Source organism: Taeniopygia guttata, chromosome 4 (assembly GCF_048771995.1).
Source record: "Taeniopygia guttata chromosome 4, bTaeGut7.mat, whole genome shotgun sequence".
Lineage (NCBI taxonomy): Eukaryota > Metazoa > Chordata > Aves > Passeriformes > Estrildidae > Taeniopygia > Taeniopygia guttata.
In genome coordinates this window covers 44,155,640-44,183,264 of record NC_133028.1, presented here as the reverse complement: position 1 = coordinate 44,183,264, position 27,625 = coordinate 44,155,640, and the positions used below count along the sequence as shown (strand labels likewise).

Genomic DNA, 27,625 nt, shown 5'->3' with positions numbered 1-27,625 from the left:
AGTCTCACAGTGTGTTGAAAAGTGTGCCTTGTGCACGTGGGCTGGAGCACAGTGAATAATTCATAAGTGGTAATGATAGGATCGAGTTAGCCATCCTTCCCTTGCTCATGGTTTTGCTCAAGTTTTCATATTTTTGAAACCTCCACCTATTTAAATGGTTCCCAGAGAGCAGTCTGTGTGTACTGCTAATACTGAAGTTTGCTCTTCAAGCGACAACTGCATGACTTTTTTTTGTTTTTCCCCTCAGTGCTTTCAGCAAGCTGGATGATTAAGGTATGCTGTCACTCTGGACAGAGATGTGCATCTCCCTTGAGGTCTTTCATCTTATCTGCCCTGTGTACAGAAAGCACCTACCATGACGTCCTGGTCAGAGGCATGTCTCATAATGGGTCCATAGGGAGCAAGCAGTCTTGATTCATGGTTGCCTGTGTTGTATCATCGCAGGAGCACACTGGAAAGATGCACTGTTTAAAACCTTTCTAGGCTCAAAACCTGCCAGGAGTATGCACTTTAAGCCAGCCTAAACGGCCGAGCAATTTTCTTTGCTTTTGATGTCAGCAAGTCCCATGCTGGGTATGGCTTCAGGCACAGAACTGGCCTGGAGGTGGGCGGTGAGAGTGGGGCAGTTCTCCTGCCGGCATCCCAGATGCCGCTGACTCCTTTGCGCTTAAAGACCTTCTCCATGTGTGTTTTTAGATAAACCCTCTGCCAGTTTCCTGTTTGAAAAGTCAGAAGCCAGTGTTCCCCTTCTGTGACCTGTATGATATTTTTGCCCTCCTTCTGGGCAAGGAGGAGAAGAAGGGTACAGATGTGCTTGCTAACAGAGGAGTTAATATGTCTAATGCCTCAAGGAGTCTGTGTGCCTGAGGCCAAACCAGAGATACATGTTACATCCTATGGAGCAGCAGTGCTTTTTAAGCAAAGGTGTTGGAGGACAGGACCTGGCAACCTGTAGTGGTGTCTGGGAGGCATGGCTAGGTTCTTACTTGACCAAAAACTACTAGATGGTTGGAGCAGCTAGAAGGCTCTTGGAGCAGGGAAGTGTGCTGAAAACCACAGTCTTTCCTTTAATTGCGCAGGCTGGGAAGCTGCAGTGGAAGGGAGCAAGGGAGAAGGTGTTTTCCATAGCAGTCAGGATGTGTACATTCTTTGAAAAGCAGACAAAGGCAATTTGGAAAGGGAAATCTGCAACACAGAGCTTGCTGCAATCTTACATCAGTATCTGCATGCTCTTGAAACCAAGAGACTGCAGCCCTGCACAGTCTGGGAAGAAGACATCAGAAAATGGGGCAAGATATGGGAACCACATTTTCAGAGATTGCCTTTGGGAGCTGATGGGTTCAAGTCCTGTAACATTCAGGGTCTGATTCTTCTATCTTTAAAATCTTCATAGGTTTGTTTGGTTTGGCATGGGGAAGGGAGCAGTTTACTTATTTTCTTCAGGAATAAGAGAAAATTTTCAAGGGGATGCTCCAGTAGAGGCAGCATCTTCCATCATCTCACACAAGCAAGACCCATCTTACAGCTCTACTTTTCAGCCAGAATTGCTGGCCCAGGGTCTGCAAAAGCTTAAGCAGATGCTTTCTTCTGGAAAACTGTCTTTCCACAACCAGCATGTTATGCAGGGCTTGCCTTTAAACATCCATTGTAACCTTACTTGATCCACTGGGCTGCATCACCTTCCCAGCAGTGGTCACTGTGGATTCCGTACAAGGGATAAGAGCAGAAAGCACACATGTCCTAGTGCTTCCTTGGAGCGCTCGCCAACCTCCAAGGAACACCTCTCTGTGCTTTATAGCCCTTAATGAATTTTTCATGCATGGATTTGTCTAATTATTTTATGGACTCTGAGAAAATTCTAGGGGCTGCCGGCAATCCTTTGTGAATTTGGTATGTCTGGTAGTTTAAACTCTGCTTTAGATTCACACTGGCCGGAGAGGAGCTATTAGTGGCATAAATAGAGGTTTTAAGGTTTGCAATTGCCCATCTCTGTGAAAAGCACAGCCATTTAGAGATGCAGCACTGGCTTCCAGTGTGTTAACCCAGGTACTGCAGCATTTAACCTAGAACAATGTTATCTTAAAAGCAAAGAATGTCTTCCATACGAGTATGGGTGAACACAGGGGTGTTTTAATATGTGCAGGTAAACTGTACTACCTCAAAGACCACAGTCTCTATTTAAAGCAGAGTGCACCCTGCACTGCCCCTTGCAGCAGGATCTTTCTGCTGGCTGTGAACACTCTTCATATCCAGGGAGATGTGAAAATTAGTGTTGAGCTGCCAGTGAAGTTTCAGCCAGAAAGAGAATAATTTCACTTGTGAAGTTCCATGCATATGCTGGTAATCAGCTTCAAGAGGTATTTTGGTATATTTTTGAATCATGGTCTCATGCAGTCGCAGGTTGCAAAAAGCAAACACACTGGCAAAGTAAAACCTGAAAGCCAGTGCTGTACAAAAGGTTGGTTGTTTGAATTTTTTTTGTTTGTTTTTTTTGTGATGTCTGCTTTTATACTTAATGCAGAATCTTCATCCAGCATCCTATTCCAGAGTCATGAGTTCACCCCAGCCCAGATGTCTGCTACCAAATGAATTATGGATCAGATTAATATTTTACACTTTTATTTATCATTCCCCTATTGGTAATTGCTACTTTTTCATAGTTGTTATAAGACTTTTTGTTATACTTCACATATTAGAAATACATGCGTATATACTGAGACAAGTCTTTGGAATGTGAAAAAAATCCCCAAATTACAATATGACTTTTAGTTAGAAGTCTTTTTTTTTTTTTTTTGGAAGCAGGTGAGACAGCCCTGTGGCTGATATATAAGGACATTAAAAGATGAAATAAAAACCACTTTCCTGCATCTGCAGACAGACCTTTCAATTTAGATGTGAAATTAAAACGTCTTATTTATAGATGAAAATAAAAATAGTAAGAAGTAGTTGTCTTTATCCTCCCTCCTCCTGAAAAAGGGAAAAAGAAGGATGCTGTAGATCTCATTCTGAGATTCAGCTGATGACGACCATTGTGTATTGGGTATAAGGGTGCAGGTTTTACCATCTCCCAGTGGCAGTGAGACAGACTGTGATGAAGCAGTTAGTCTTCTTCAAAGTATGCTACTTGTGAGGCATGAGATACAAAAAGCAAATGCTGGGTTATACCTGGGGAAAATGAATACTTGGACTGCATCCACATGGTGCCATGCAGATGGGTGTGAGGGACAAAGAGCTGCCCAAATATTTGGATTGAGATGCTGTGACCAGCAGGATTGACACCGCTCTGCAACATCCCTGAGCCACCAGAATCCCCAGCAGTGACATTGGCTCAGGCTTGGGGTAAAGTAACAGATATTGGGCAATCTGAGTCCAGGTTTTTAGAGGTGCATGAGTAGCAAATACTGACTTTTTTCCAAAAAGCATAGAGCAGGCCATGCTGTGATCAGGTGTAGTAAGAGCTTCACAAGGTCAGAGCTTTAAGAAACTTGTGTTTTTGCAGGGCATTACTCACGTTACATTACAAGAGTGATAGAGCTGGCTTAAAATCTTATTTCCGATTTTGCTGGCATATTTTTAAAGAATTGCCAAGTAATCTTATACTAATCTATTTCTAATCCCCTTAAAACACGTTCTTCAAGGCCAAGGAGTTCTCTTTGTATTGTGCTGAACACAGTACCTGGCAGAGAGCAAAAGTAAAGCATCTGAAATGGTTCCTCTGCCCAGATAACATCAATTTATAGATTTTTTTTCCCCCATGAATGTTGTTTTTGAATTTCACTGCTGATAAAATCGCATTCAGCTCTTTAATCTCAGTGTGCAAGCTGGTAATTCCATTGTCTCCTATGTTATTTCTCTGATTTTCGCATTGAAAGTAGTTTTACATTTTTAACAGTCCACATAAATTATACTTCCGAGAGTACTCTTAAGACATCAGGACTCCAAAATTGCCAAAAAAGAATGTAAAAATACTTTCAGTATTTTTCTCTTAGAGAGATAGTAGTGGACTTGCAGGAATTTAATAAACTCCTCATTTGTTCTCTGGCTGCAGTACCAAACCAAGTAATCTCTTTATAGTAATCTCCCTCAAAAGTTAAATATAACAGTGGAGGAAACAGAAGAGTTTGAATTTGCATTTCCGTAGTTGTGCATTGAGAGAGCTGTGCTATAGAAACACTGCTCAGGGAATTTCTCCTTTCCCAAGCACCCATCACGCTGATCAAATGAGTGTGAAGGTGGCAATGTGTGTGCCATGGTTTAGTTGAGGTTGCCACGGTTTAGTTGAGGTTTTAGGGCATGGGTTGGACGCGATGCTCTTGAAGGTCTCTTCCAAGCTAATAATTGTGTGTGCATTTGTGTATGTGTATGAACATGCAGGACAGAACACAGAGGTTGCCCACCCTTGTTTTATGTGGGTGTCTGACAACTTGGTAAAGTTCAGACACTTCGGATGCCTTTCACTCTTCATGTCCTTGTGCAAAATTGCTGCCTAACTGGGCCCACATTTGAAGAGGTGGCTCTCTGTGCTGCAAGGTCACCCAGCAGTTCTCTGATCCCTTTCTCCTTCTGTCTGTTTTCTTTTGCCATGAGCATGACCTGACCCTTCTTTAATAAGCAGTTTGTAGTATTTATTTGTTCATATGGCCAGACTTTTTTCCCTTGGTTGCTGTTGTGCCTGGTGTCTGCACCCACACAGCAGGCTGGCTTCTGTATCCCAGGAAGGATTTTGCTGTATCAGAACTGAGCTCCAGCTCTCAGTGTGCATAAATTACAGGTTCCCAGTTAGTATTTTATAGTATCAGGCTGAAATGTTTTGTCCCCTGGATTGCCTCTCATTGGAGAGGTGTTGTTTCATTGAGGCTTGGAATGTTTTTCCACGTTTTCTGTTGTGGTTGCTATTACAATATATTTTGACAGCAAATCCCTTGCTCATTCCTTGAAAGATTTCCAAAACGCATTTCTTTTGTATTTCTTGAAAATGGCTAATGGAATAGAAGTGGTAGAACTGGCTAGTACTTTTTTCCAGATTACTGCCCTTTCTTTCCCCACTGTGAGGAGGACATGGGGACAGGGAGGGGGGAGCTCTATTTGAAGAGCCAAGAGTAGCACTAAGGTGACAGACAACCCAGCAATAAATTATATTTCTTCCACAGCAGCTGGGCCAAAGTTCAGCTACATGCAAATACTACAAAAAGCTCAAGAGTTGGAAGGTTTTAATTAAAACACGCTTCAAATGTGCTCTTTTGCCAGTGTGATTGAATGCTTGCTGCATCTCCTGGTCCTGGAGGAGCAGTCCTGATCAAAAGTGAGTAACTAATGGGATTTCCAGCTAGATCAGTACAATAGAAATCACCAGAAGGAAAGTGTTATTATTTATTTATTTTCCTGGTTATTCAGGCTTGGCAATTTCTAAGAATACAAGCTCTGATCAAAAGGCCCTGTACAAATTGATGTGGAGCACCACTGGTTATGGTGGTGCCGGGTGAGGGTTTTTCTGCTGCCATGCAGGAAACTGGACTGGTCACTGTTCTTTGTGCAGAGGGGCCGACCACGCTGGACTGATCCTCTAAGTGCTTTGGCAAGCCTTGGAGAGAGCACTGGTCTGGGGAAATAGAAAAAATAGAAAATTCTCGTGCATTGGACAAAATCTGCCCTGTGGGTTTTGGCCAGAGATGGTGGGTGTGCAGAGCGGTACAAGGAGCCTTTTGCATCTGGCCCCTGGGCTCTGCAGAGAGAGAACGATGCCTCAAAAGCAGATTTGGAGAATTAGATAGAAAATGCCAGTGGAGGGCACTAGCACTGCTTACTGCCTTCCCAGGAATACACAGCACAATTGCCCACCGTGCTTCTGCATCCTGCTGTGCAAATCTTGTGCATCTTTGCTCTGTGCCCCTACAGGAGATAAAAGGAAGCAAATTTGAATCAGGTAAAAGCAGAAAACTGGGCTTGCCTTCCCTCCTTTGGTTTGCAAGGTTTTATTGGACCCTTTGTGCCATTTCTTTGTAGCTTCTTTCCAACTTTCTTCAGTCTGCCTCAATCCAAGGAAAGAAAGTGCTGCTCAGCCAAGTAGATTATTCTGTTTCCTGAGTTGCTTTCCACACAGTCCAGCATTAGTGTGGCTTATTACGGGAGGGCTGATCTGAACTGCACCATTATTCTGTCATCTCCAGAGCTCTACTTTTCCCAGAGCAGGCTCCTGCTTTGGATCATTAAGCCTTGAAGCTCCATAGTTCTGCCTTGTTCTCCTGAGGGGTGGCACCGAGAGCATGAAATTGTTCGCTGTCCTTGTTGGAGACTTATGGTCTGGTCCTTTAAACACCTGGCCATGCAAGGACGGTTTCTACAGACAGCTGCTCTCACCCAGTTCAGTAAACTGGAAGACTGTCACTGCAGAAGTGACTGGGTTATTTAATTTATTGTACATCCCTCTGTCCCAGGTGCAACTCAGCCCCTGCAAGGACACGGAAAAGAACTGGAGGATGACTGGGTAAGGATGCACATGAGGGCACAGACCCATCTCCACCTTTTCCAAAACTGCAGACAGCAGCTAGCAAAGCTGGGTGTGCATGAAGGACAAAATGCCCAGTGCCCTCCACAGAGGTGTTGCACGAAACCCTCTGCTACATATTGGCTGAAGCTTCAAGTGGGACCTCTGCTAGAGTCAAATAGCCCTGAGGGCTTTGTGTGCTATTTGCAATCCCTGCAGAACATCTCTATAAAGCAAAACAAATCCCCCATAAAGTAGTCAGTTGACAATATTGTTTGTGCTCTAGTAATAATTGTGCATCTGTTGTGGCCTCACACTCTTCCTCTATCTTCTGATATTGGTCAGTGAATGAGAACTGCTATTTTAAATTCAGTTTGTACAGTGTTCCGTTCTTCATTTAGGACAAAATTGGGGAGTTAAATACATGGTCATTATGCAAATTAATGCAAGTTGGCTCAGCTTTCTTGTATGCAGGCCTGATGGATACAGCGTCATTAGAATGGATACTTAATGTCAGTAAATTGCTATTTCGATGACTAAAACTTTATGCATCGCCTTCATCAGGGAGGTTTTTCAGGTGTCTGGTTCATTGATGGGTGAACTGAGGCATGGAAGCGTGGTGTGACAGGTTAGAGGACACACACCATGACTGGAACTCTTCTTGCTGCTCCTTGCCCCTGCTGAACTCTTCCCATAGGGCTGGAGACCTAAGATGCATTGAAAACGTTTCCTAACCTGTTTGCCAAACTAACTCAAGAGCAGAAAAAAGAGGCTGGCCAGAGTCCACTGGAGATGGGCTGTTGGGTTTGGGGTTGCTTTTTCTGAGTTAGTTTCAGTATTATTGTGGTTTCAGTTTCACTGCAGCATTAGAGATAGAAATGTCAGACAACAGCATATTTATCCAAAGCATTTAGTGAGCTAAAGCATGCTGAATAGCTTGAGGGAATGTGTGACAGGGGGCCCCTTTGCTCCCAGTCTTAATTGCTTGCAATAGTGAAAATTTCCTCCTTTCCTCTTTTGCACCTTCTGTCAGGAGAGACAATCTTTGATCCAAGTCCAGCTGAGTGCAAGGTGTTGCCTTCAATACGTCTGCTCAGTGAACTGTGCTTTGTCTTCTAGAAAGGGAGCTGTTAATAATGTGACAGTGTCCATTCCAAGCTGTTACAAATTCCACTGCCCAGGCGATTAAATGTAACTAAAATCCTGGTCGTTTTGATTTGGTGTCTAGCAAGAGAGCAATTGCTACCTGTTCAGTAAATACAGTTGAGTTTTATTTGGCCTCTGACAGTAATAGTATTTCTAGTGGCTTGGCAACTGTTCACTGATGAGGGTCCAAAAAAAGCACTTAACAAAATCAAGTGATAGCAGGAATAAACTGCTAAACACACTGGCACTGTGTTTATGCGCTCGAGCACTTTAGCAAAGATTTCAGGGGCTCCTCCAGTTTCTCTGCCTCTCTTCAACTTTTTAACTTCGATCACGAGCCCATCTTCCAGCAACTGGTGAGGTGCTGTCTCCCAGCCAGGGGCTGTGTCAGGCTCTGGGGTCACACAGCCCTCTGCTCCCTGGTCCCCATGGCTGAGCCCCAGGCAGGTGCCCAAGGGACTGTGCCAGGGGTTGGATGGGAGAATATCCAAATATCTGAAGTATGGAACTATCAGATCTCCTGCCTCCCTGTCTCCATCTCCAGGCACATGGCACATGAACCAGTGGACTGTGGAAGTTCTGTGCACTTTGCCTTAGCAGGAGGAAAGCTTTGGCACACAGCAGCTGCCTCCTCCCTTTGCCGTGAGGGTGCTTGAAAACTTTAGACATGCCGCTAGTCAGACAATTTTACAGCTGCTGTTTGGCTGAGTATAGGAGTGTTTTCCTCTCCAAGAGAAGCAGCAGCTATTTTTCACAGAGCAAATGAAGCCACCTGTTGGGTTAACTGGGCTTTATTCAGTCCCCAGGCTGCCTTGCACAACCTTTAGGGCCCATAGCAGTCTTTGAAGTACCATTGAATTTCATTGTTAATGTCACAGTCATTTACTGTGAATGGAAAAGGGTATTTTTTTTTTCACTCCCAGGCATGAATAAAGTCTGTAGATTGCAGGAAATAATCCCTCTTAAAGGAGAGTTGAAAGTGCTGTCTTCTAATAGAAGAAACCTGGTACTGAGTAGATGCCTAGGACTGCTCCAGGTCTTCTCGAAATTTTGCTCAATGATTAGAAATAGAATAAATTAAATGAAAGCAGCTGATGACAGGGTAATACATGTGTCAGAGAAGGGGGGAGAGTGGTGAAGGAAAAGTACATAATGTGGATGACTTTAATTATGTGGAAGGTGGGAAGATTGACTTCCCTATCCTGAGTGGGGTGTGTGAGAAGATACATTAGTCTGTATTCTAGCAGAGGTTGATGAGGTCTTCTCCGAAATGTTAGTAGTTACTTGGATGAAAAAGGGTGCACTTGCTGGCAGTATTTATGAGAGCTTTAATTACATTTCACAGACTGAGTTCCAATTAGAAGGGAAAGTAGGGGTGAAAGGATGAACGAAAAGATGTACAGCATGTTTTAAGAGCATGGTGATAAATCTGTGGCTAAGGATTATGGTAAACAAGATAGTCGTACATCATGGCATCATTTGCACACTTATATTTTTAGATGCTTACTCCAAGTTCCCTTCCACCTCCCCCCATCACAAGAAAAATGCGTATAAAGGGGTCAAGCACAGGCCTCTGTTACTCCTCTTCCAAGATGGAAGTCAAAGATCATTTACAATTGCTGCAGTACAGGGCTATTACTTTTTTTTTTTTCTTTTTTTGCTAATTCATTAACTGTATCATAAAATGGCACTCCAGAAAAGGCAGAGACAGATCACAATATTTGTCTCCATGCTGCATGAGTAGTGGGAAAATATTGCTGTCATCAGCACATCCTTTCACATTGCTGTGGATTCTCATGTTTAGCATCATAGAATGGTTTGGATTGGTTTGCATTATCCTTGCTATAATCTCACCTAACCAGCTTCTTATGCAGATGACCATGATGCCCGTTTATTTTTATGTCAGGAGGTAATACTCAAAGGGGAGATATATCAATTGCTCAGTACTGGCTTAATTCCCTCTGCAATGTAGTAAAACAGGGACTCTGCCACTGACTTCACTGCAAGGACAGTGCCTCCATGTCTGAGTGGCATTGGCACAATTCTCTCATTACATCCCTCAGAAAGAAGCATCTCTGTACTCCTTACTTGTGGAGTAAGCTGTTTGCCAGTATCTCTGCAGATGATCAGGTAAGAGGTTTTCTCTAACAACATCAGCATTAGATAAATGAGCCATACTTTGGATCTTGTGGTATAGGTAATTAAAGTAAAGGTAAGTCTGCAGACAGTTTATGATAAACACTGAAATTCTGTCTGGAGAATAGGAGGGATTAGCTAGTGAGGTTGCTTTTGTTTCAGGTAACACTGTTCCTCCCCTTGATTCCTAAAAGGGTTAACAGTGTTTCTTAAACAGCTGTGAAATGGCTTCAGTGAAGCAGTGGCAGTACATCAGCAAATGCAATTTTTCCTCTTCTTTAATTCCATGATCACACTTGGTAAGCTACAACAAAGTGAAGGAGAAAACTCCTTTTTCTTTAGTGATGCTGAAAACAAATCCTTGTTTATTTAAAAGTAGCTGTGTCGGGAGGAAGCTATGATGGAGTATAATTGCCAAATTCTTATTTGGTAATTAGTATCTTACAGCCATCTCCATGCTGTTAAGATACAGGCATAATTGCACATAGTATGCATATATTTATCATGGAAGTTGGCACTTCAGACCATTAGGAAGTATTGTAGCTTTGCTGTATGCTGCATGTAGATTAATCTAGTTTAGGAGACTTAAGAGCCTGTCAGAGATGCTCCCATCATCCAAGCATTTGTAACATCAAGTGGTAGGAGAACACTTGGAGAGGCACCAGATGGTTTCCATAGCCTTGCTGCAATAATATTGTGGGTTCCTGATATTTGTGCATTTCCAGAGGTTTACCTGTTGCTGGCTGCAATATTCACCTCTGCCTGTTTTATTTACACACATTAAAAATAAAAAATAAAGTGGTCAGGTCCAGGAGGGCAGAGTGTCACATTTGTGCTCTGTTGTGCAGGGTATTTCTGCATGCCTGCATTGGAGGAGAGAAACCTTGACTCTTGGGAGCCCCTGAGAAAAGGCCTGTGAAGTAACCCCAGATACACGTCACAGGCATGGGGCTCTGCCATCTTGAATTGAAAAAAAAAAAGGTTGTTTGGAATTAAACATGTTCCCTTGTCAACCCATCAAACAAAGTGTAGGTAGAAGCAGCATGTTGCAGAAATAAGCAAGTCTGGAAGTTGTGTCTAAGAATAAGATAGGAACAACTTGCCAAGGGAAGATGATTTTCAGTAAAAGATCATAGCTAGAAACTCATCATTTGGGGCTTTTTAATTAAATATTTGGGAAGGGATGGGCAAATAAATTCTCAGGGGAGAGATTGTTTCAACCACAGGCCTAAGGTTGCCACCAAAGATGAGAGTGTACACGCTCCAGTAGAGGATGTTGACTGCAAGCCTTGTAGTGCTTTGTGAGCAGCAGGAATGGTCCCTCCTGCACTTGCATTTATAGGCTGCAAAAAAGAGTGAAGTGATTTTTCCCAAGGTCACCCGTCAGTTCATAAGCAGGGCCAGAAAGAGACCAAAAGTCACCAGGGTCTAGTGGCACTATGCTTTGATGGATTCAAGGTGGAGATATAAATGTAACTTATTTGTGTCCTTCCTTTAGTCTCCATGTTTCTTGACTGTTTTTTAGAGCTCTACACAGGAATACTGGGTTAGGGATTGAATCTGGGTGGACATCCAAGTCCTTCCTGATGAAGAACTGAAGTAGAAGACTATAAATAGGATCCCTTCCAAAATGGAAGGGCAGATTTTCTCTGTGTTAACCTGCAGCTGACCATTGGTCCAAGTGGTCTTCTGTTTCGTTCATTTCATTGGGTAATTCATGCTTGGAGGGTATATTTTGCCTTCCCATGGTGGATCAAATTCTTGTCTTGCTTGTATGGAAGCTACTTTTGATGAAGTTGGTGAGTAGCCTCTCATGTAGACAAATGCAAGGAAGGGCCTGATATCTCAGGTAGGTTTGATCACCACACTTTTTTCTCTGGATGTCTTCACAGCTGCTCTTGTGTTTCTCTTTAGGCTCTAGAAATTTTGGCTCTAAACATTATTTTTTCCCCGGGGTATTGAGGAAGCAAGATTATCTTGTGCATGAAAGTACCATCATTCTGATTTTTGCTATTTTATCAATACAGTGTCTTCCCCACATTCTGAAAGCCCTTTTGCCCAGGTCATTCAGTATATAGTTATAGTATATGATTTGACATGCCTTACTGAGGAAGAGATGAAACACAGAATGCCAGATTTATTATTGGGTCACTGACTGAGATAGTTTTTGAGTTCCCAGGGCTTTATCATAGTGGCCATCCTGGGTCTTGTTAGTAAAGAGGTGATCTCAAGAATTAGATCACTGCGATGATAATACACTGCTGTGTTAGACAAGATTCATGGCTGAGAGAGGATATGGCATTTACTGGGCCTTTTAAATGTCACATCCAGACTTTAAAGGCCATGGTCTTAGAATAAACAAAAGAGAATGCAGGTAGCTCAAGCAGCTTTAAAATGAGCAGCATCCTGTGATCCATATTTATGCAGCAGATACCAAGCTAACCAGCCACTGGAAGCCTTGCAAGGCTGATAGCAGTGTATTTCTTGAGATACAAGGTAAGATGTGCCTATGTGGTCAGCATTCCCTTCATTTAGCTGCAGAATGGAGTAAGTAATATGAAGTTCTTATCAGAGTGATGCACAAGAAGTTAGACTGGCAGAAGAAGAAGTTAATGGCTTGAGTAATTTTGGTTGGAGTACAGTAAATGAAGTGATTGAATACCACACGAAGCAGTCTCTGCAAGCAGTTGCTTGGCAGTTGAATGACTGGATGGAATTTTTTTTTTCTGTTTTCTTAGCTATGTGATAGTTTCAAGTGGATGATAACACTGGGCAAAATGTATTTCTTTCCTCAGATGCATTCTTCACTGATAGAAACAGGCCCATAGGAGGGTAACCCACAGAGCTGAATTCTGTACACTGCAGTGCTATAAAGCATAAAAATGCATGTGGGCAGTTGCCACTGATCAGATGTGATAGTTCAGTATCTGCAGGCCTTGTAAAATCAGGCTTTTTTGTAATTTTTATGAACTGATAAATGTTGCCAAATTGCTTGGAAATTTAGTGGCAGTCTTCAAGGGATATCCAGCTTTAAAAACTACACTTGAAGCATACATCCTTTCTTCAGGCTTTTCTTGATTTTTTTTTTTTCTGTGTTGCTTATGGAAGTGTGCATGTGTGTATATCTATATTTAAAAATGTCCTTTTCTCTTTTGTTTTTCATACTCTCAGACAGTAACTGTTATATTGATTTTTTTTTAAACAAATCATTTTCTTCAGTACTAATTTCTAGAACAAAGTTCAGTTATCTCTTAAAATGTTTTATTCTTTTAACCAAGTGGCACGATGGAGCAGCAAGTCACTGCGTGGTGAAGTTTGGTAATCTGCCCTCAGGATTGAATTGTTATTGATTTAAAGGAAGATGAAAAGTCAGTGGTGTTTTGTGGGAAGGCTAAATGATCTCTTTTGGCCTTAAGATCTAGGTATATTGATTTAAAATTATCTTGCTTTACCTGCTGCCTATAAATTTACAAATTCAAGTTAAATGAACATAAAACACATTCTGTGTGAGTCCACTGTATTTGCATAGGATTTTAACGAAACTATTTAAAATGCTGTTCTTTTTATTAATTCTGCTTAGGTGTATATAGCTCTCTTAGAGTACTTCTCATTTTGGGGGGGCAGTCTAGGAACATTTGTACACTTCACTGTAATTGAATCCTGATGCAAATCCAAGTCTTTGTTATTCTTGCATTCACTGCAGTGACCTTGATAATGTGAGTGCTTCACCTTTGCTGCTCCTTGGAAGGCAGTCCTGTGAAATGGGATCAATTACGTGCATTGCTAGGATCCCATTTTCAATACCACTGAATTAAAAACAGTTAGAGCTAGTTAATGGGCTTCCCCCTTGTGTGAGGGAGGGGCAGGGGGAATGAACAAAGGAGAATAGAAGCTGAATTGTTTGAGAGGAGGTAATCTCTATTTTGTTTCTGCTATGGATTAGGAATGATCAATTATCATGTCAGAAGGCAGAGAAGCTAATATGCCCCAGAATCTACACATAGTTATTTAATCATCCTGCCTGATGCATAGCATTCATCATTCACGTTTTTAATGCCATTACTGTTATAATCTCACATTTATGCAGGGAACATTTAGGGAGAGAGAGCCATGCTAATAGGCAACAACCTGGGGAAGAGAATAGTGGGAAACCCGTATGGTTTGATTTCTGTCTCTTCAAGCTCAGCAGCCTGAGCCCTGAAAACTGTTGTACATGTCTGATCTTGAGACGATACCCCTGTGGATGACTCAACATTGTCTGAAGGAAAAGCTTCATGAGCTCCCATCTGTACTGGATGGGTAGTTCTGAGTGGTGCTGGAAGCTGCTTTTTTCCAAGAGCAAGTGGGAGCTAACACCATCACAGTCCTGTGAAGGAGACAGGGAAATGACTGTGAGCAGCTGGTGTTGGTGCAGCGAGCTCTAGTATCCATGCCATCCTGTCATCTGCTGTTTGGATTACTTTCACATGTCTTCAAGGCACAATTGCAGCCACTAGACGCAATGAGCACTTGTAGCAGCATAAAGGTTGGTCAAAGGAGATCCACAAACGTGCAGGGTGATGCCAAACAGGGAAGTGTTTTATGTATTGCATCTATGAAGTCATACATATATGTATTTTAATTCTCATTAAAGTTTTTGAATAAAGATGAAGATGAGAGAATTGGAAGAACTAGGGCACTTCCTTAGGTCTATCCAGGTCATTCCCTGTCCAAGTTGGAGAAGAGAGGCTGGAAACCCCTCAGAAGGAGGAACCCACAGTGTCTGATGTTGAAATGCCCTTTTCTCTCCTAACAGTCACAAAGCTGAGGGGGAGTGATCACTATAAAGAGAACTTGCCAAAACCAAATCCTGTTAGAGTGGTTGTGAACCCAGAGAGGAATCTGGATGCAGTGAAACTTGTCTTTCCTCCATCTTTCTACAGTCTCATGGGAATGCTGAATGAGACGATGTCACCAAAGCCTCAGGATACATTAGGGAGTGCATGTGCAGCTACCACATGAAACAGATAAAATCTCTGTTGGGACCATTAGCTTCTGGATGGCAATCCCACCCTTAGATATTCAGGCTGTTCTCCTACCATTGCACTGCCCTGACCTCCACAGCCTGTGGTGACCTACTTAAGTAGACAAGGGTTTAGGACATATCCTGTCAACACTAAGGGGGAAAATGGGACTAGAGAGTCCCTGGACAGTCCCTAAATGGGGTTTTCACATTAGAAATGTTCTGACATATTCTTGAGTTTGTCTCTAAATCCTTATCAACACCTTCAGAAACTAACTGGACTGAAAAATCCTGCCATATTTTATCAGAGCGTCTGTGTTTGCTTCCTGCAGAAAAGTGATGCCTTTGCAGGGTGGGAGAGTCAAAAGCCATGCTTTCACATGCAGCTGCATTTAGCCCGTTCGAAAGGTTGATGTTCATCCTAAGCTTGTGTTGCTCGGTCGTGATCTCTGCAGTTTTCCCTCAGCAAAGCAATTTTGCACAGTGCTTGTCTTTAAGTACAGAACTAGCGCTTCCACTTGGTAACAGAAGTTGGAGGGAGTAATTAAATTATGAAAACAAGCCTTTGCCACAAATTTCCCCACAATTTTCCTCTTTGTCATTCACGTAGGGATTGTGTTCCATGTTTGAGCTCAGTGTGACATCACCAAGTTGCCTGTGATTTAAATAGAAGAAGCCAGCTGTCAGGAGTAATGCTTGCAGGTATTCCTTCTTTTCTTTATTTGCCTTACAGCAGTGCCTGCAGGCCAAAGCAAAGATTGTGCTGGCAGCACCTGAATAGTTAGTTTCTGCCCCTCAAGTCTATACAGATAAAGGAATTATCATTATCTTCATTGCACAAGTAACAGCACAGAAAGATAAAGTGACTTGCCCATGGTCATACTAGGAGTTTCTGGCATAGCCAGAAAGCAGAGTATTGTTTCCTCTGGTCTTATGATGCTTTTATCCCTGTGCCATCCTTTTGTGTGACTAGCCATTTCTAGTAATTTAGATTTTTCCATAACAGCTCCTAGCACAAGCAAGCCAGCTAGTAAATGGCACTAAATATATGTCTTTTGTGTCTCTCCCTTTCAAGATTCTTTATTTTTTTTATCACTGGCCTTGTGATAGCCAGGTGTCTGTGTAGAGCCTTGTGTCTGGAAGTATCTTAGGATGTGCTCATCTAACATGCTTTAAAACTTCCACAGATGCCACAGGTTCACTGGGTGATTGTCTTTCCAGTGCTTCATTACTTTTGTCCTTATAAAGCTGTTCCTAAATTTAATACTGTGCTTGTCTTGCTCCAGAGACAGCAGCCTTTTACTTATTTGGAGACTCATATTCTCTTTTATTCTCCTTTTCCCTAGGACAGAACATTCTCTGTTCATAGCTTTCTTAAGTTGTGGGTTTTCTCCAATTCCCTCTTGGATTTGATAAAATTGCACTTATTCCTGACATCCAGAATGGGGCATGGTCTGGAGCTGCCTCAAGTGCTTCCTCCTTCTCCCCAAGGACCTGATAAATCACTTTGCCTACTGGGAAGCCATGGGTTGAAGACTTGCCAAAGCAAACAGCACAGCAAGGTGCATTCTGTAGCAGAGCAGGGCATCAAGACGTACAGGAAGGTTTACTGAGCCAGGGACACCCTTGAGGATTTCCAAGACCCACCAGAAGCCCGCAGCTTGTACAGGAGAGGTTGATGAGTTGGTGGGGCTAGGAGTTGCCACTACCAAAAAGAGCAGCTCCAGGGAGAACTGCGAGTGACCAGGAGGGGAAACAGAGCTTGGCATGGCAGTTTGTGTGGGAGGGTGCACAGGGAGGTCACAGTCTGCTGTCTTGAAGGGGAGAAGAAACTCAGTTCATCCCATTGCTACCAGTTTGATGTCAGAGCTAGCAAGAGAAAACCTCTGGCAAAACCTTACAGCACCATCCAGGGCCCAAAGGCAGCCTACAAGAAAACTGGAGAGGGACTTTTACAAGGGCCTGTAAGGATAGGACAAGGAGTAATGACTTTAGACTATGAGAGAGTAGGTTCAGACTAGATATAAGGAAAAAATTCTTACGATGAGGGTGTTGAGGCACTGGCACCAGCTGCCCAGAGAAGTTGCAATTGCGACCTTCCTAGAAGTGCTCAAGACCAGGCTGGATGAGGCTCTAGGTCTATTGGAAAGCATCTCTGCCCATGGCATTAGGCTTGGAAGTAGATGATCTTTAAGGTCTCTTCTAACTCGGAACAGCTGTGAAGCTGCATCTTCTTCCTTCCTTCCAAAGGAGGATTGCATGCTCCATGTTTCACACTGCAAAGGTTACCCTTTAGGAAGCTGAAGGTACATAAATTTCACTTGATAGTATGAAGAGGTGTTTTCCCAAGCACCTGTAGTAAAACTTGGATTTGTGCTGACTTTGGTAGTAGCGTCATCTCAATGTTTGGAACCTGAAATTTTAGGAATAACATTGCCCGTGGTCACACTTAAGTGCCAAAAGACTGGGCAGGATATCCAAGCTGGCAGAAAGGATGAGAACTGTTACATTTTTTTGTCTGCCATTTTCCTTAAAAACAGTAGGAGTCTGAGCAACATTTACTCTGATCCAGAAAAACCACTGTCAAACTCAAACCAAAGGTTTTATATAATCACAGGTACATAAACCTTTCCATTACAGCTCTAGTAATTTTGAGGTTTTACTGACATAGGGGGTTGATCTAGTGTTACCTGTTTGATATATTTTTATTTGTTTTTAAGAATTTTATTTCAAGCCTTCCAGTCTTCATTGGGGAAGTCACTTATGGTGGAGGTCTGGATTGTGGTTCCACAAAGCTGTGACCAGCTCAGGGTTCTGTGACACGTGGTGGGCTTATGCTTTTCTCCCATTTCTGAATGAGAGGTGAGATAAGAACAATGATGGTATTCAGAGGAACCAAATACCACAGAAAATCCAAAACAAGCTACAGTGGGATTAAGGACTTTGCTTATTCTTCACTCTGACCTGATGCACCTCTTCAGTAGCTGTTCTTCAAGTGGAAACATACGGAATTAATTTGCCTGCCCTTAATTTCACTAGAGTGTTTAGCAATGTGGCTTTAATGTTAGAATTCATCAGCAAGACTGATTGCTGTATCATACAGAGTGGCAGGCTTGGCAGAGAAGGAAATTTCCCACACAATTTAAAAATGGTCTATGAATTTGCTGGGTTTAGAGCTTGATAACAGCTAGAAAAAGGACACAGCAAGTCTTGTGCAAAGAAATGAGCAAATTTAGGAATTAAGAAGGTGAGATGGTGGGCAGCAGGAACATGCCCAGTTTACATTTAATTCAGTAGCTGTGGTTTGGCTTTGTTTTGTGCTTAATGGCATGTGGTTTTTAAAAGGAAGTTTTTGCTTAAATGCAAATCAGATATTAGATTACTAAAGATAGGGAAGGCACTCCTTGGTTAGTGTGGTGGAAGCTAGTCTGATAAACGTACTCAATAATGAGAATTCTATGGCAAAATGCTGAGCCCTGTGGCTACGATCCAGCAAAATGCTGACAGTAGTGGTAGCGCTCATGCACTTAAAATTAAGCATTTTCCAAAAATTCTTTGGTGGATCAAAGCTGGAGTCCTTATCACCTTGCTAGAAGTGAATTCATGAGAGTCTTGTAAGTCAATAGTATTTATTCTTAGACTTCACAACTAAACCACTAATGGAATATAGGGAAATTACAGCTTTTCTATGGTGTGAAGAAATCTGGCTCTGGTCTATACCACAGTCTGTTCCCCAGCTTTCAGAAAAACTTACTATCTTGATTTCCAGAGGCACTAGAGAAACAAAATCAAGTATTGGAAATTCCTGTGGATCTCCACCCTATAGGAAGATATTACTTCATGCTCTCTTCCCTGGTCTAACAAATATTTGTCTCAGATACACATTGGCCTTGAGTGCAAGTACCTGCTAGGGACATCAGGGATGCCTCTTTTTCCTGAGCCCAGGCAACCTGTGATGCCCTAATGTCTCCCTCTCCCTTCTGAGGATCATGATAAATTGCAGTTTAATGGGAACTGGCTGTGGAGGACATAGGGCTGATGCTGCTGTAAATACAAATGAATGTATGTTAGGCCTGGCAATTGAAAAAAAGTTTCTCAAACAATGAGCTATGGTCAGGGCCAGTCTTGTCAGGCCAATTTTTTAAATTATTATTTTCTAAGCAGCCTGTATCTGCATGATGGGGAATTTGGACCCTGAAAAATACAGGTGAGCATTTGCAAGCCTCCAGGTTTCAAGAGAAAAAAAATTACCTTGACTGATGTTACAGATCATGGTACTCTTTGTAGCCTTCATTACACAGAGTCCTTAAAATTCCTTAAAACTGTTTTATATCAATATTCATGCTAAGGACTTGAATGTGTTTGTTGATGAACAAGCTGGAGGTAATACTTCCTCTCCTTTGAGATAAGTGTGCTCAATATTACAGTTTTCTCTTGTGATATCTGGTCATGTTTTCCTCAGGCCTCGTGCTTGCAAGTTTTGTGGATCTGCAGGCAGCTTCCATTCTTTAAGAGTATGTCTCTCATCCATGATTGGCAGGAGCCGAGAGCATGTCTGTGCAACTCTGTAAACAGAAGGCAAATGGCAAGAATCCAATTTATTTTTTGAAATCATGTGCTTTTAAGAGCCTTGCCAAAGGTTATGTATTTCTTTGAGATGGTGGTGATGTATGATAGGTATCATTAAATATTCTGGCTCTGTTCTATGTGGGGTGGTGTGCACATGAGGAATGACAAGGCAGTCTTATCCCAAAGGCTCTGTAGTTTAGTGCCCAGATTTTGTGCTGTCTTTAGGCTCTGCTTATAATCCTGTCGCAGTTTTAACATATGATAGCCCTGACACAACGTAACTTCCTTATGGTAGATTTTTTAGAAATTATTTGCTTGCTTTTGGTGTAAGCAATGAATTTTGGAAACTTTCACGCAGTCAGAAAGAGAGAGGAGTGCCAGAGGTGAGATGTTGCTACGCCTTCCTGGGTTGCCTCCACAAAGGTGGGCACTTAGGTAGGTGAGTCTTAACAATACTCTTACAGTAAAAAATGTTGTAAATGGCAAAGCTTTCATTTGCATCCACTGTCCTTTGAGGAATATGTGTTGAGTCCTGCTGTTTCACAATTAACAACATATTTTGATTAAGAGGAAAAGACTACATACAAACATTTAAAGCTATGGATTTGTTTTCATAATTCATATGTCAATAATCAGTACTTGGTCTTTATAACAAAGAATATTTTACAGACACATTTTTATAATACAGATTATTGTAGGAAAGATTTCAGCAGTGATTTTTCATAAGCAGCAAGGCATTTGTTGCTATTTGTTCTTTTAATACCATTTTACAGGAGTAGCAAAATATCACTGAGTGTTCATCTAAAGATTTACCATAAGAAGCAGTAGGTCCTTACGGGTGGGTCAGTTGATGTTAGCTTGTTGCTGTGGTTTCCTCTCTTTGCTGGTTCTCTTGCAAGCTTCTTTAGGAGATACTCAGAGAAAAGAAAGCTTTGAATTATGTAATTTAGTGTGCACACACCTCTCCTTCCCCTAAACACACTTCAGTTACTGCAAGAACACTGAGTATTGGGGCTCAGTAAATCTTGAGGCCTTAGACCACATTGGTGCATAGCCACACAGATCTCCTGTGCTGTTAACAGAGATCAGAAGTAAGAGATGAGCCATCATCCCTGCTCTAATGCAAATTGCATGCAGATTACTTCTCTATTATTATTTCTCTAATGTGAGTATGAATAAGTTTTTCCTGGTTTGTGTTAACCAACACAAGAGCACTTCTCTGGAGTGGCAGTGCTGGTAATTAAAAGCACTGGGTTAATAGTGTCCGCAAAGCCACAGCATCCCCACTGCTCTCTTTGCCTTCAGCAAAGGGACTTTTCTGGTGTCTTAGGTCCAAGGATTAGAAGCCTAGAGAAAAGTTATCTGAGGAAAGCTTTGTCAAAGAAAGAACAGGCTCTTCAATACACACCAAATGGGATTTTGCTTTTCACAAACCCAGCCTTCTGTCCAGCTGGGAGGCAGCAAGGTCTTGGGAGCACCTTGTCTGTGACTAGTTGGATGTCAAAACATGTCCTGGTGTCAAGCTTAAGGAGCTGTGTTGAATCTTAGAGGAACCAGGATGGGAGCCACCTGAAAGATCACCACTTTTCAAATGAGATAGATCTGGTTGGTTGGGTTAGTCATGGATTCTTATTACAAAAACAGGGCCCTGCCTTCTGTCAGGGTCATAGAGTACTTCATTTGGGTTCCTCTCTTTTGTTTGACCTGTTTTGTTTCAAGGTACAGATCAGGGCATCTCAGGTTTCAGAGGCATTCAAAATGTCCATTCAGACTGCAAAGAGATCTAAGACCTGACACCTCAGAGGTTCATCTTGGAACGTAGAAGTTGTAAAGAAATACTATCTATTCATTGCCAAAGCAGTTTTGAAGATTGTGTTCTCATTTTGATATTTGATGCGTGAAAAAGACTAACGTGAAGTCCCCATCTACACAGGAGATACTTCGAAGAATTATTCAAAATAAAATGATCTCCATATATGAACAATGTTTTTGGATTTGGCTCCCACTTGGCAAGGTCTTTGGATTTAATCTAATCTTGGGGCTAGAATTTACCTCCTTGCCTTCTTTAGGGTTGAAATCCCACAAAAGATCTCAGATAGAATAGAAATGGCATTTAATGCTACTTAGTACAAGGACCTTTCATTCCCTGGACTCAGTTTTCAAAAACATTTGCAAGCACCTGCAAACTTGGGGCCCAGCCTGTTTGCCTAACTAGCCAAGCATGGTTTGCAGCTCTTTGTTCTCAAGGGACGGCAAGTTTTGAAATCCATTATCAGACAAGCTTGAGTACACTTTGGGATATGAAAAACTGTAGCACAAAAGACAAGTTGTGACTTAAATTCTAAGTTCTGACCCGGGTGTAATATTCACAGTAAAAGTACCCTTAAGAGAGCCACTGGGTGTTGAGCTGTCCTGAAAGTTCCTATGTAGAAATGCAGAGATAATACAATGAAAGCATTTTTTCCTTCTCCTTTAAGTATTTCTATTTTAACTAATGTAGCTATATTTTTAAAAGCCACTTTATTTTTTAAATTATTTTATTTTTTATATAGTGCTTGAAGCCAACTGCAGTTTCACAATGCGTTTAGTGTGACTTGCTGAATAAGGCAAGTCTTGCTTCAAACTCTGAAGTCACCAAAGGCCTGAGAAAGAAATTAGAAACTGAGTGAAAAATTACAATATACCAGGCTTTTGAAGTGAAACCAGAGTTACTTGTCTTGTGGTTACTCTTCTAATACAGGTTTTATTTTCTTCAATTATACCTGGTTTTATTAAGTGCATTAATTATAACATAACTGTTTGGTTATATAATAACAGATAAAGGTTATGGCTTTGGGACTGAGTGAGATGGGGAGCCATTAGCTGTTGTTTCTGCCAGAGTGAAAAATACCAAGGCAAAAGTAATTGGCCTGGAGAGAGCACTAGATACACCATGAAAAGTAGAAACTGGATTATTTGTTTTGTCTTGGTACAGTGGTTGTTCACCTGATAGCATTAGTTTATCTTAAAATATAATTAGCATTTTATTCCACTAAGCATTATTGTATGTTAGATATTAGTGGGACACAGCACAGTATGTTGTAAATATGGCCTTTGGTGCCTAGATGGCTAATTCAGTGCTAATGTCATTATCAAAGGTTGCAGAGGAGCAAATGTGTCGCCCTGATTCTTAAGTTTTTCTAAAGCCTTCTGAGTTTACATTCTATTGGAAAACTTTCCCACACAGTTTCTGTAAATAACATATTGTTTTGCATTCCTTCATGGGGGTGGAGAAACTTGATGTACTAGTGGTTTGTCCGATGTCTTTGGAGAGGTGGCCCATTCACTCTCCAATCCACTGTCACCTTTGGAAAAGTATAAAAGTTGGAGTCAGAAAATAAACTTCCTCTTTTACCTTGCAAAGTGGCAGGTAGCTCACGTTGTGCTTTCTCGTGTTCTATAGCGACACAAATGTCCTAAAAAGTCTGTTCCTCATGAAATAATTTCCTCTAGTTATTCAGATATGACTAATGATGTGTCTTCTGCAGAAACTTTAATTTATTTATTTGGCATGTTCCCTTACTTTTCTTAAGAAATGTTAGAAACAGAACAAAAGGGGGGAAAAAAATAAAGAATCAGTTTTCTATGGTTTTCATTGCTTCCTGATTAATTTTTGGTCTCAGGAAAGCAAAAATGTACATTGGCAATTTCACACCTTGTTACATCTTCTGTTTGCTTTCATCACATGCATGGCTGTTTTCATAAATGGCAAACATAAGCATAAATGATGTAATATCCCTCTTTGATCTTGACTGTAGGGCTGAGAAATTAATGCATATGTGCAGAACATGAACAATTCACAATGTACACCCACCTTTTGTTGTGTCACAGCGGGGATTTGAACATGACTTCTGTCTGCTTGCATAAGAAACATAAGATATTACAGCTTCATATATCTTGACTCTTAAGTGAATTTATTTTTTTATATGTTGTACTCCAAATGGAAGGGCTCTGTGGTTTGACTTCTTTCTATTAAGAGGATGCTGCCCTTGCAGAAGCAGTGACCTTTGAAAAGCAAGTCTTAAGTAATCCTTTTATTTTTCTGAGATCATATAGCATAGTATCCAGTTGCAGGCTTTTAAGATGGAATGATTGCAGACTTTGTCCACTTGCCTGGATTGAATTACATTTTGTTTGACAAAGAAAACTCTAAAATACTTATACCTTCCTTCCTTCACTTCAGAGCATCATAATCTCTGTGCATTGAGGATGCAGAGTGGTTGCTGTATCATGCCAGCACCGCTGGGATTTATTGAATTTACTTAATTGGACTTTATCTCACGGTTACACTTTAACACTTCTTTTGAAGGAGATTCAAAAAGGATACGGTTACTCCTAATTCACTTCTAGAGTTGGGTTACTCATTTTCTTATCTTCCATCCGTTTCCCGGTAGAGCAGAGCATTCTGTGAGCCGCAATTGAACATTTTAGAGACTTGCATACCCAGAGAATTAAGTCCACAAAGCTGCTCACTAGCCAAACATTTTGCACACACTTTTTAAAGGCAATGCTCTGATTTAGGGGTGTAGGAAGTTTGATGCATGTGTTTGGATTGGCTGGTGGTGCATTTTGTCTGGTACTATGCAGGTGCACATAAAGGAGAGTTGAACTGCCCTGAACCTCCTAGGGAAAGGTTTTGCAGCAGAGTTTGGGAGCACTTACATTGTTTTCTTGGCTGTAATGCACCTGTGAGCCTCAGTCCTGTAAACACTTCAGGAAACCTCAATGAAGTGGATGAAAAATCCACTATTTTAGCAGGTGATTTTGATACTGGGAATTGCATGATTTTCACCTTCTTGAGAGGCATTCAATACCAGGGAGAACTGAGGTCTCTCCTCACTGCTCTTCTCAAGTTTACTTTTGCTAATGGGAGTTTAAAATGGTTTAATGCTCAGCACTGATGTTCTCTATCCTGCTAGACCTCTACTGCCAGATCTGTACTGCCAGTTCTGTAAGCATGAGAGAGGCATTGCAGGGATTTGAGGCTGTTGGAGATCAGTCCCAGAGGGCATAGGTCCCTTTTTTTGAGTATTTTGGTGGCTTCTCCCTGTACATGGTAGCGTCTTAGTGGCTCGTGATAAGTGATCATTATCATTTGTTTAATGAGTATTGTACAATCTCCTTTTACTTGGCACCAACACCACACAACAAGGCTTGTTATCCAATGTCCCTGAAAACTATGTAGCTCCCTTGCATCAGAAGGGGTTTCATTCTATTTTAATGGAGCTCCCTACTCTCTCTATCTTCTCTGAGCTAATATATCTGACTGTACACGTGTGCACAGATCTCGTATCTCAGGTGCACAACTCAGTTTGCTGTGTTCAGGTACACACAGCACGTATTTAGGCACCTGAGTTGAGTAACAGAAATTCCTTTACCAGATTAGCAGTTTGCTTTTAGGTTGTTATTTGCCTTCACATAGCCCAAAAACTTGTAGAGGATGTCAGTCAGGGAGGGTGACTTTCGCAGATGAAAAATTGTTGGTGACCACCACGCAGGGCCTGCACAAATAATGTGGTCATCATTCAAATCAAGGTGGTTTTTGCTCGCTCAGTGGAGCAGTTGGGAGCACAGTGGTGGATGCACAGTTAAAAAGAAAACACTGTACAGCTCAATGCCGGCTCTCCAGCAGAAAATAGTATGGAAATAGCCTGCACCTTTCAGGAGCCTTCAAGAACCAAGTGGGGAAAGTAAATAGGAGTGTGAAAAACTAGGGCTGTAGCAAGACTGAGATGTGGCAACTTGCTATAACAGAGAAGCCTTGCTGCTAGCCTTCAGTCCAAAAACAGTTGTCTGGAGCTCTTCCCTTACTTTTTGGCTTAAAATCAGGCCTGGAAAAATTAATGTATTTGTTGTCTTCATTTTACTTTATGGGTTGAGTTTTTTTTATAGTGTTAAGATAATTTGCTAGTCCTGCATGTAGAAGAAATTGTTTTCTGTAGTTACTAACACATTTTGGAAGATGAAATGTGGTTTTTTGCTACTGCTCTTTACATTCCATTCCCCATATGGCCACAAAAGTTTTTGCTATTGGTCTCCTCAGGGCCCCTGTCATCCTTGCAGGAGCCTGTCTGTATGGAGGGTGAGTTCAAGTCCCTCATCCAGGCATGGCCTGTTTTTATCTCTGGAGAAGCTGCTCTTGGCTCTGCAAATGTGAGTCTCTGAGTTTCTCCCGTCCCCTTTCCTTCTCACTCAGTGCTGTTTCCTAATCACTGGCATGAAACACCTGGGGTGTTAGGGCTGCATTGCCCATAGCAACTTCTGCTGGAGAGCTGGCAGGGGTGGCAGCAGCCACAGCTTAAAAAGTCTCTGCAGACATCAGACTGAATACAAAGGATCAATCCTGTTTCTGATGCACATGTGTGCTGCAAAGGGCAGATAACCTTTCAGGGCTGCATCTTAAAATAATGAACAGAGATTGTATGGCTGCTCTCATGCTGTGGCTTCCCTGAGCACACTGAGAACTTCCAAACTGTGATTGCCATTAAAATCTTTTGCCATTTGCAAGGAATTAGCATCACTATGTGAGCCTGCAACACCCCAGTGATATTTATGGAGAGCAATTGAATTATAAAGGTTGTAATATTCCTTGCTTCTGAAAGGAAGGGCTGAAAGATGCCTAGGCTTAAACTTAAAATCCAAAAATAGTTAAGGAGTCTATGTAATCTAAGGTCTTCTGAAAAATACATGCCTTGAAAGCAGGCAAAAGAAAGCAAAGCATAATCAGTATGTAATTCTGATAACGTAGACCCCTGACACATTTGAAAAGAGAAGGTGTGGGTTTGATGTGTTTGAAAATTGTTTGAAAAGATGGGGTTGATGTTTAAGCTGTGATAGTAGTTTTATGTTATTACTTTGCCTTGGTGGTCATGCTACCACAAATCTGTGCAAGTCCAGTTGTTAAAAATGGGCAAATACCACCAAGGTGAGAACAGACTCCACTGATCTGCAGCAGCTAAGGATTGCCTTGTGTTTGAGCATGCACTGATGAGTTTGACCTGGCTGAGACAGACCATCTTACTAACCATGGGTTTTGTCTGTTCTGTTTTTCTCCTGTCTTGCAGCACCTTCTCCAGTCAGTACTGTGAAAAAAGGGAAGATAACTAAAAATAGCATCTCCCTTTCCTGGCAGGAGCCAGATCGACCCAATGGCATCATCCTGGAATACGAAATCAAATATTTTGAAAAGGTGTGATGGACTGATTGCTGAGCTTCCCAAGTACCTTCTCTTTATTGTTTTCTTCTTTTAGTTATTATTATTTGAGTCATGGAAGGGAATGGAGAGATTTTTATGCATAAATCAATGTCAGATTGATTTTGCAGTAAATGATTAGGAAGACTTGAAATGAGGGTGTTGTTTTCCATTAGTGGGCCACTTCTCTTGAACAAATACATTAAATACGCGTGTCAGATTCCTCTCCAGCTTTATCACATTAAGATAGAGCCTGCTCATTTGTTAAAAATAGAAGGGGTTGGGGACTGAGCATCTATCTCCTCCCAGAAACATCAGGCAATCTCTTGCCTTTGGTATTTCAATTTCTCATTAGATTTTCCATACACTGTGAAAGGAGAGGAGAAGGGGGTTCTGGAGAGAGACTGCATGTTCTCTGATATGAAGAAGGGTATCTTGGCTTAAAAACTTGCCTGGGTTTTCCAGCTCTTTCTCTTGGTTTAAATGGAAGCAGTCTCCCCACAAAACTTGCCTCTCCTAGTCTTCATTTCAAATGGTGACTTGTTATCTTCCTGCAAAATTAATGCTGCTTAAATGAAAATGGTTACAAATGCACTTTATCAAAGTAATGTATTTTGAGTGATACGGCCTTAAATCTTTGGAAATCTTAAATTTCCTAAAAACAGGTTTTCAGGATTTGACTGAATAGCATTTTTTTGCATTAGCTGGAATTGTAAGGTGTTCTTTTTTCCTTGGAAATATTCAGGCTTTCTACATGAAAACAGGAGGAAAATAATGAAACTGAGTCACAATTCACTTTTTTAGGGGGATTGAATTTGTGTTTTAAGGAAGATATTCCATTAGCTCTATCTGTGATCCAGGTAAAATTGCTCAGCATGGACCAGGACTAGATCCTTACTCCTTCTGTCTTTCTCTAACTATGGGAAGGACCTGCTCAAGCAGCCCATGCAAAGAGGGGAAAGAATTCCATAAATCTTCTCCAACAAAATAAAATTAACATTATTTTTGCAGATGAGGGAGCTTGTGAAATAGATACGTGAGTGACTTAAATGGGGCT

General features: G+C 41.5%; 1 protein-coding gene across 14 annotated transcripts in view; it reads left to right on the top strand.

Moving 5' to 3' along the window:
- EPHA5 (EPH receptor A5) overlaps window positions 1–27,625 on the top strand; it is a 196,057-nt gene that overhangs the window by 116,916 nt on the left and 51,516 nt on the right. For all 14 annotated transcript variants that reach the window (XM_030271560.4, XM_030271557.4, XM_030271552.4 and 11 more), the window contains one exon: window positions 26,441–26,565. In XM_030271560.4, the coding sequence (XP_030127420.1) occupies window positions 26,441–26,565 (125 nt within the window). The remainder of the gene's footprint in view (window positions 1–26,440; window positions 26,566–27,625) is intronic.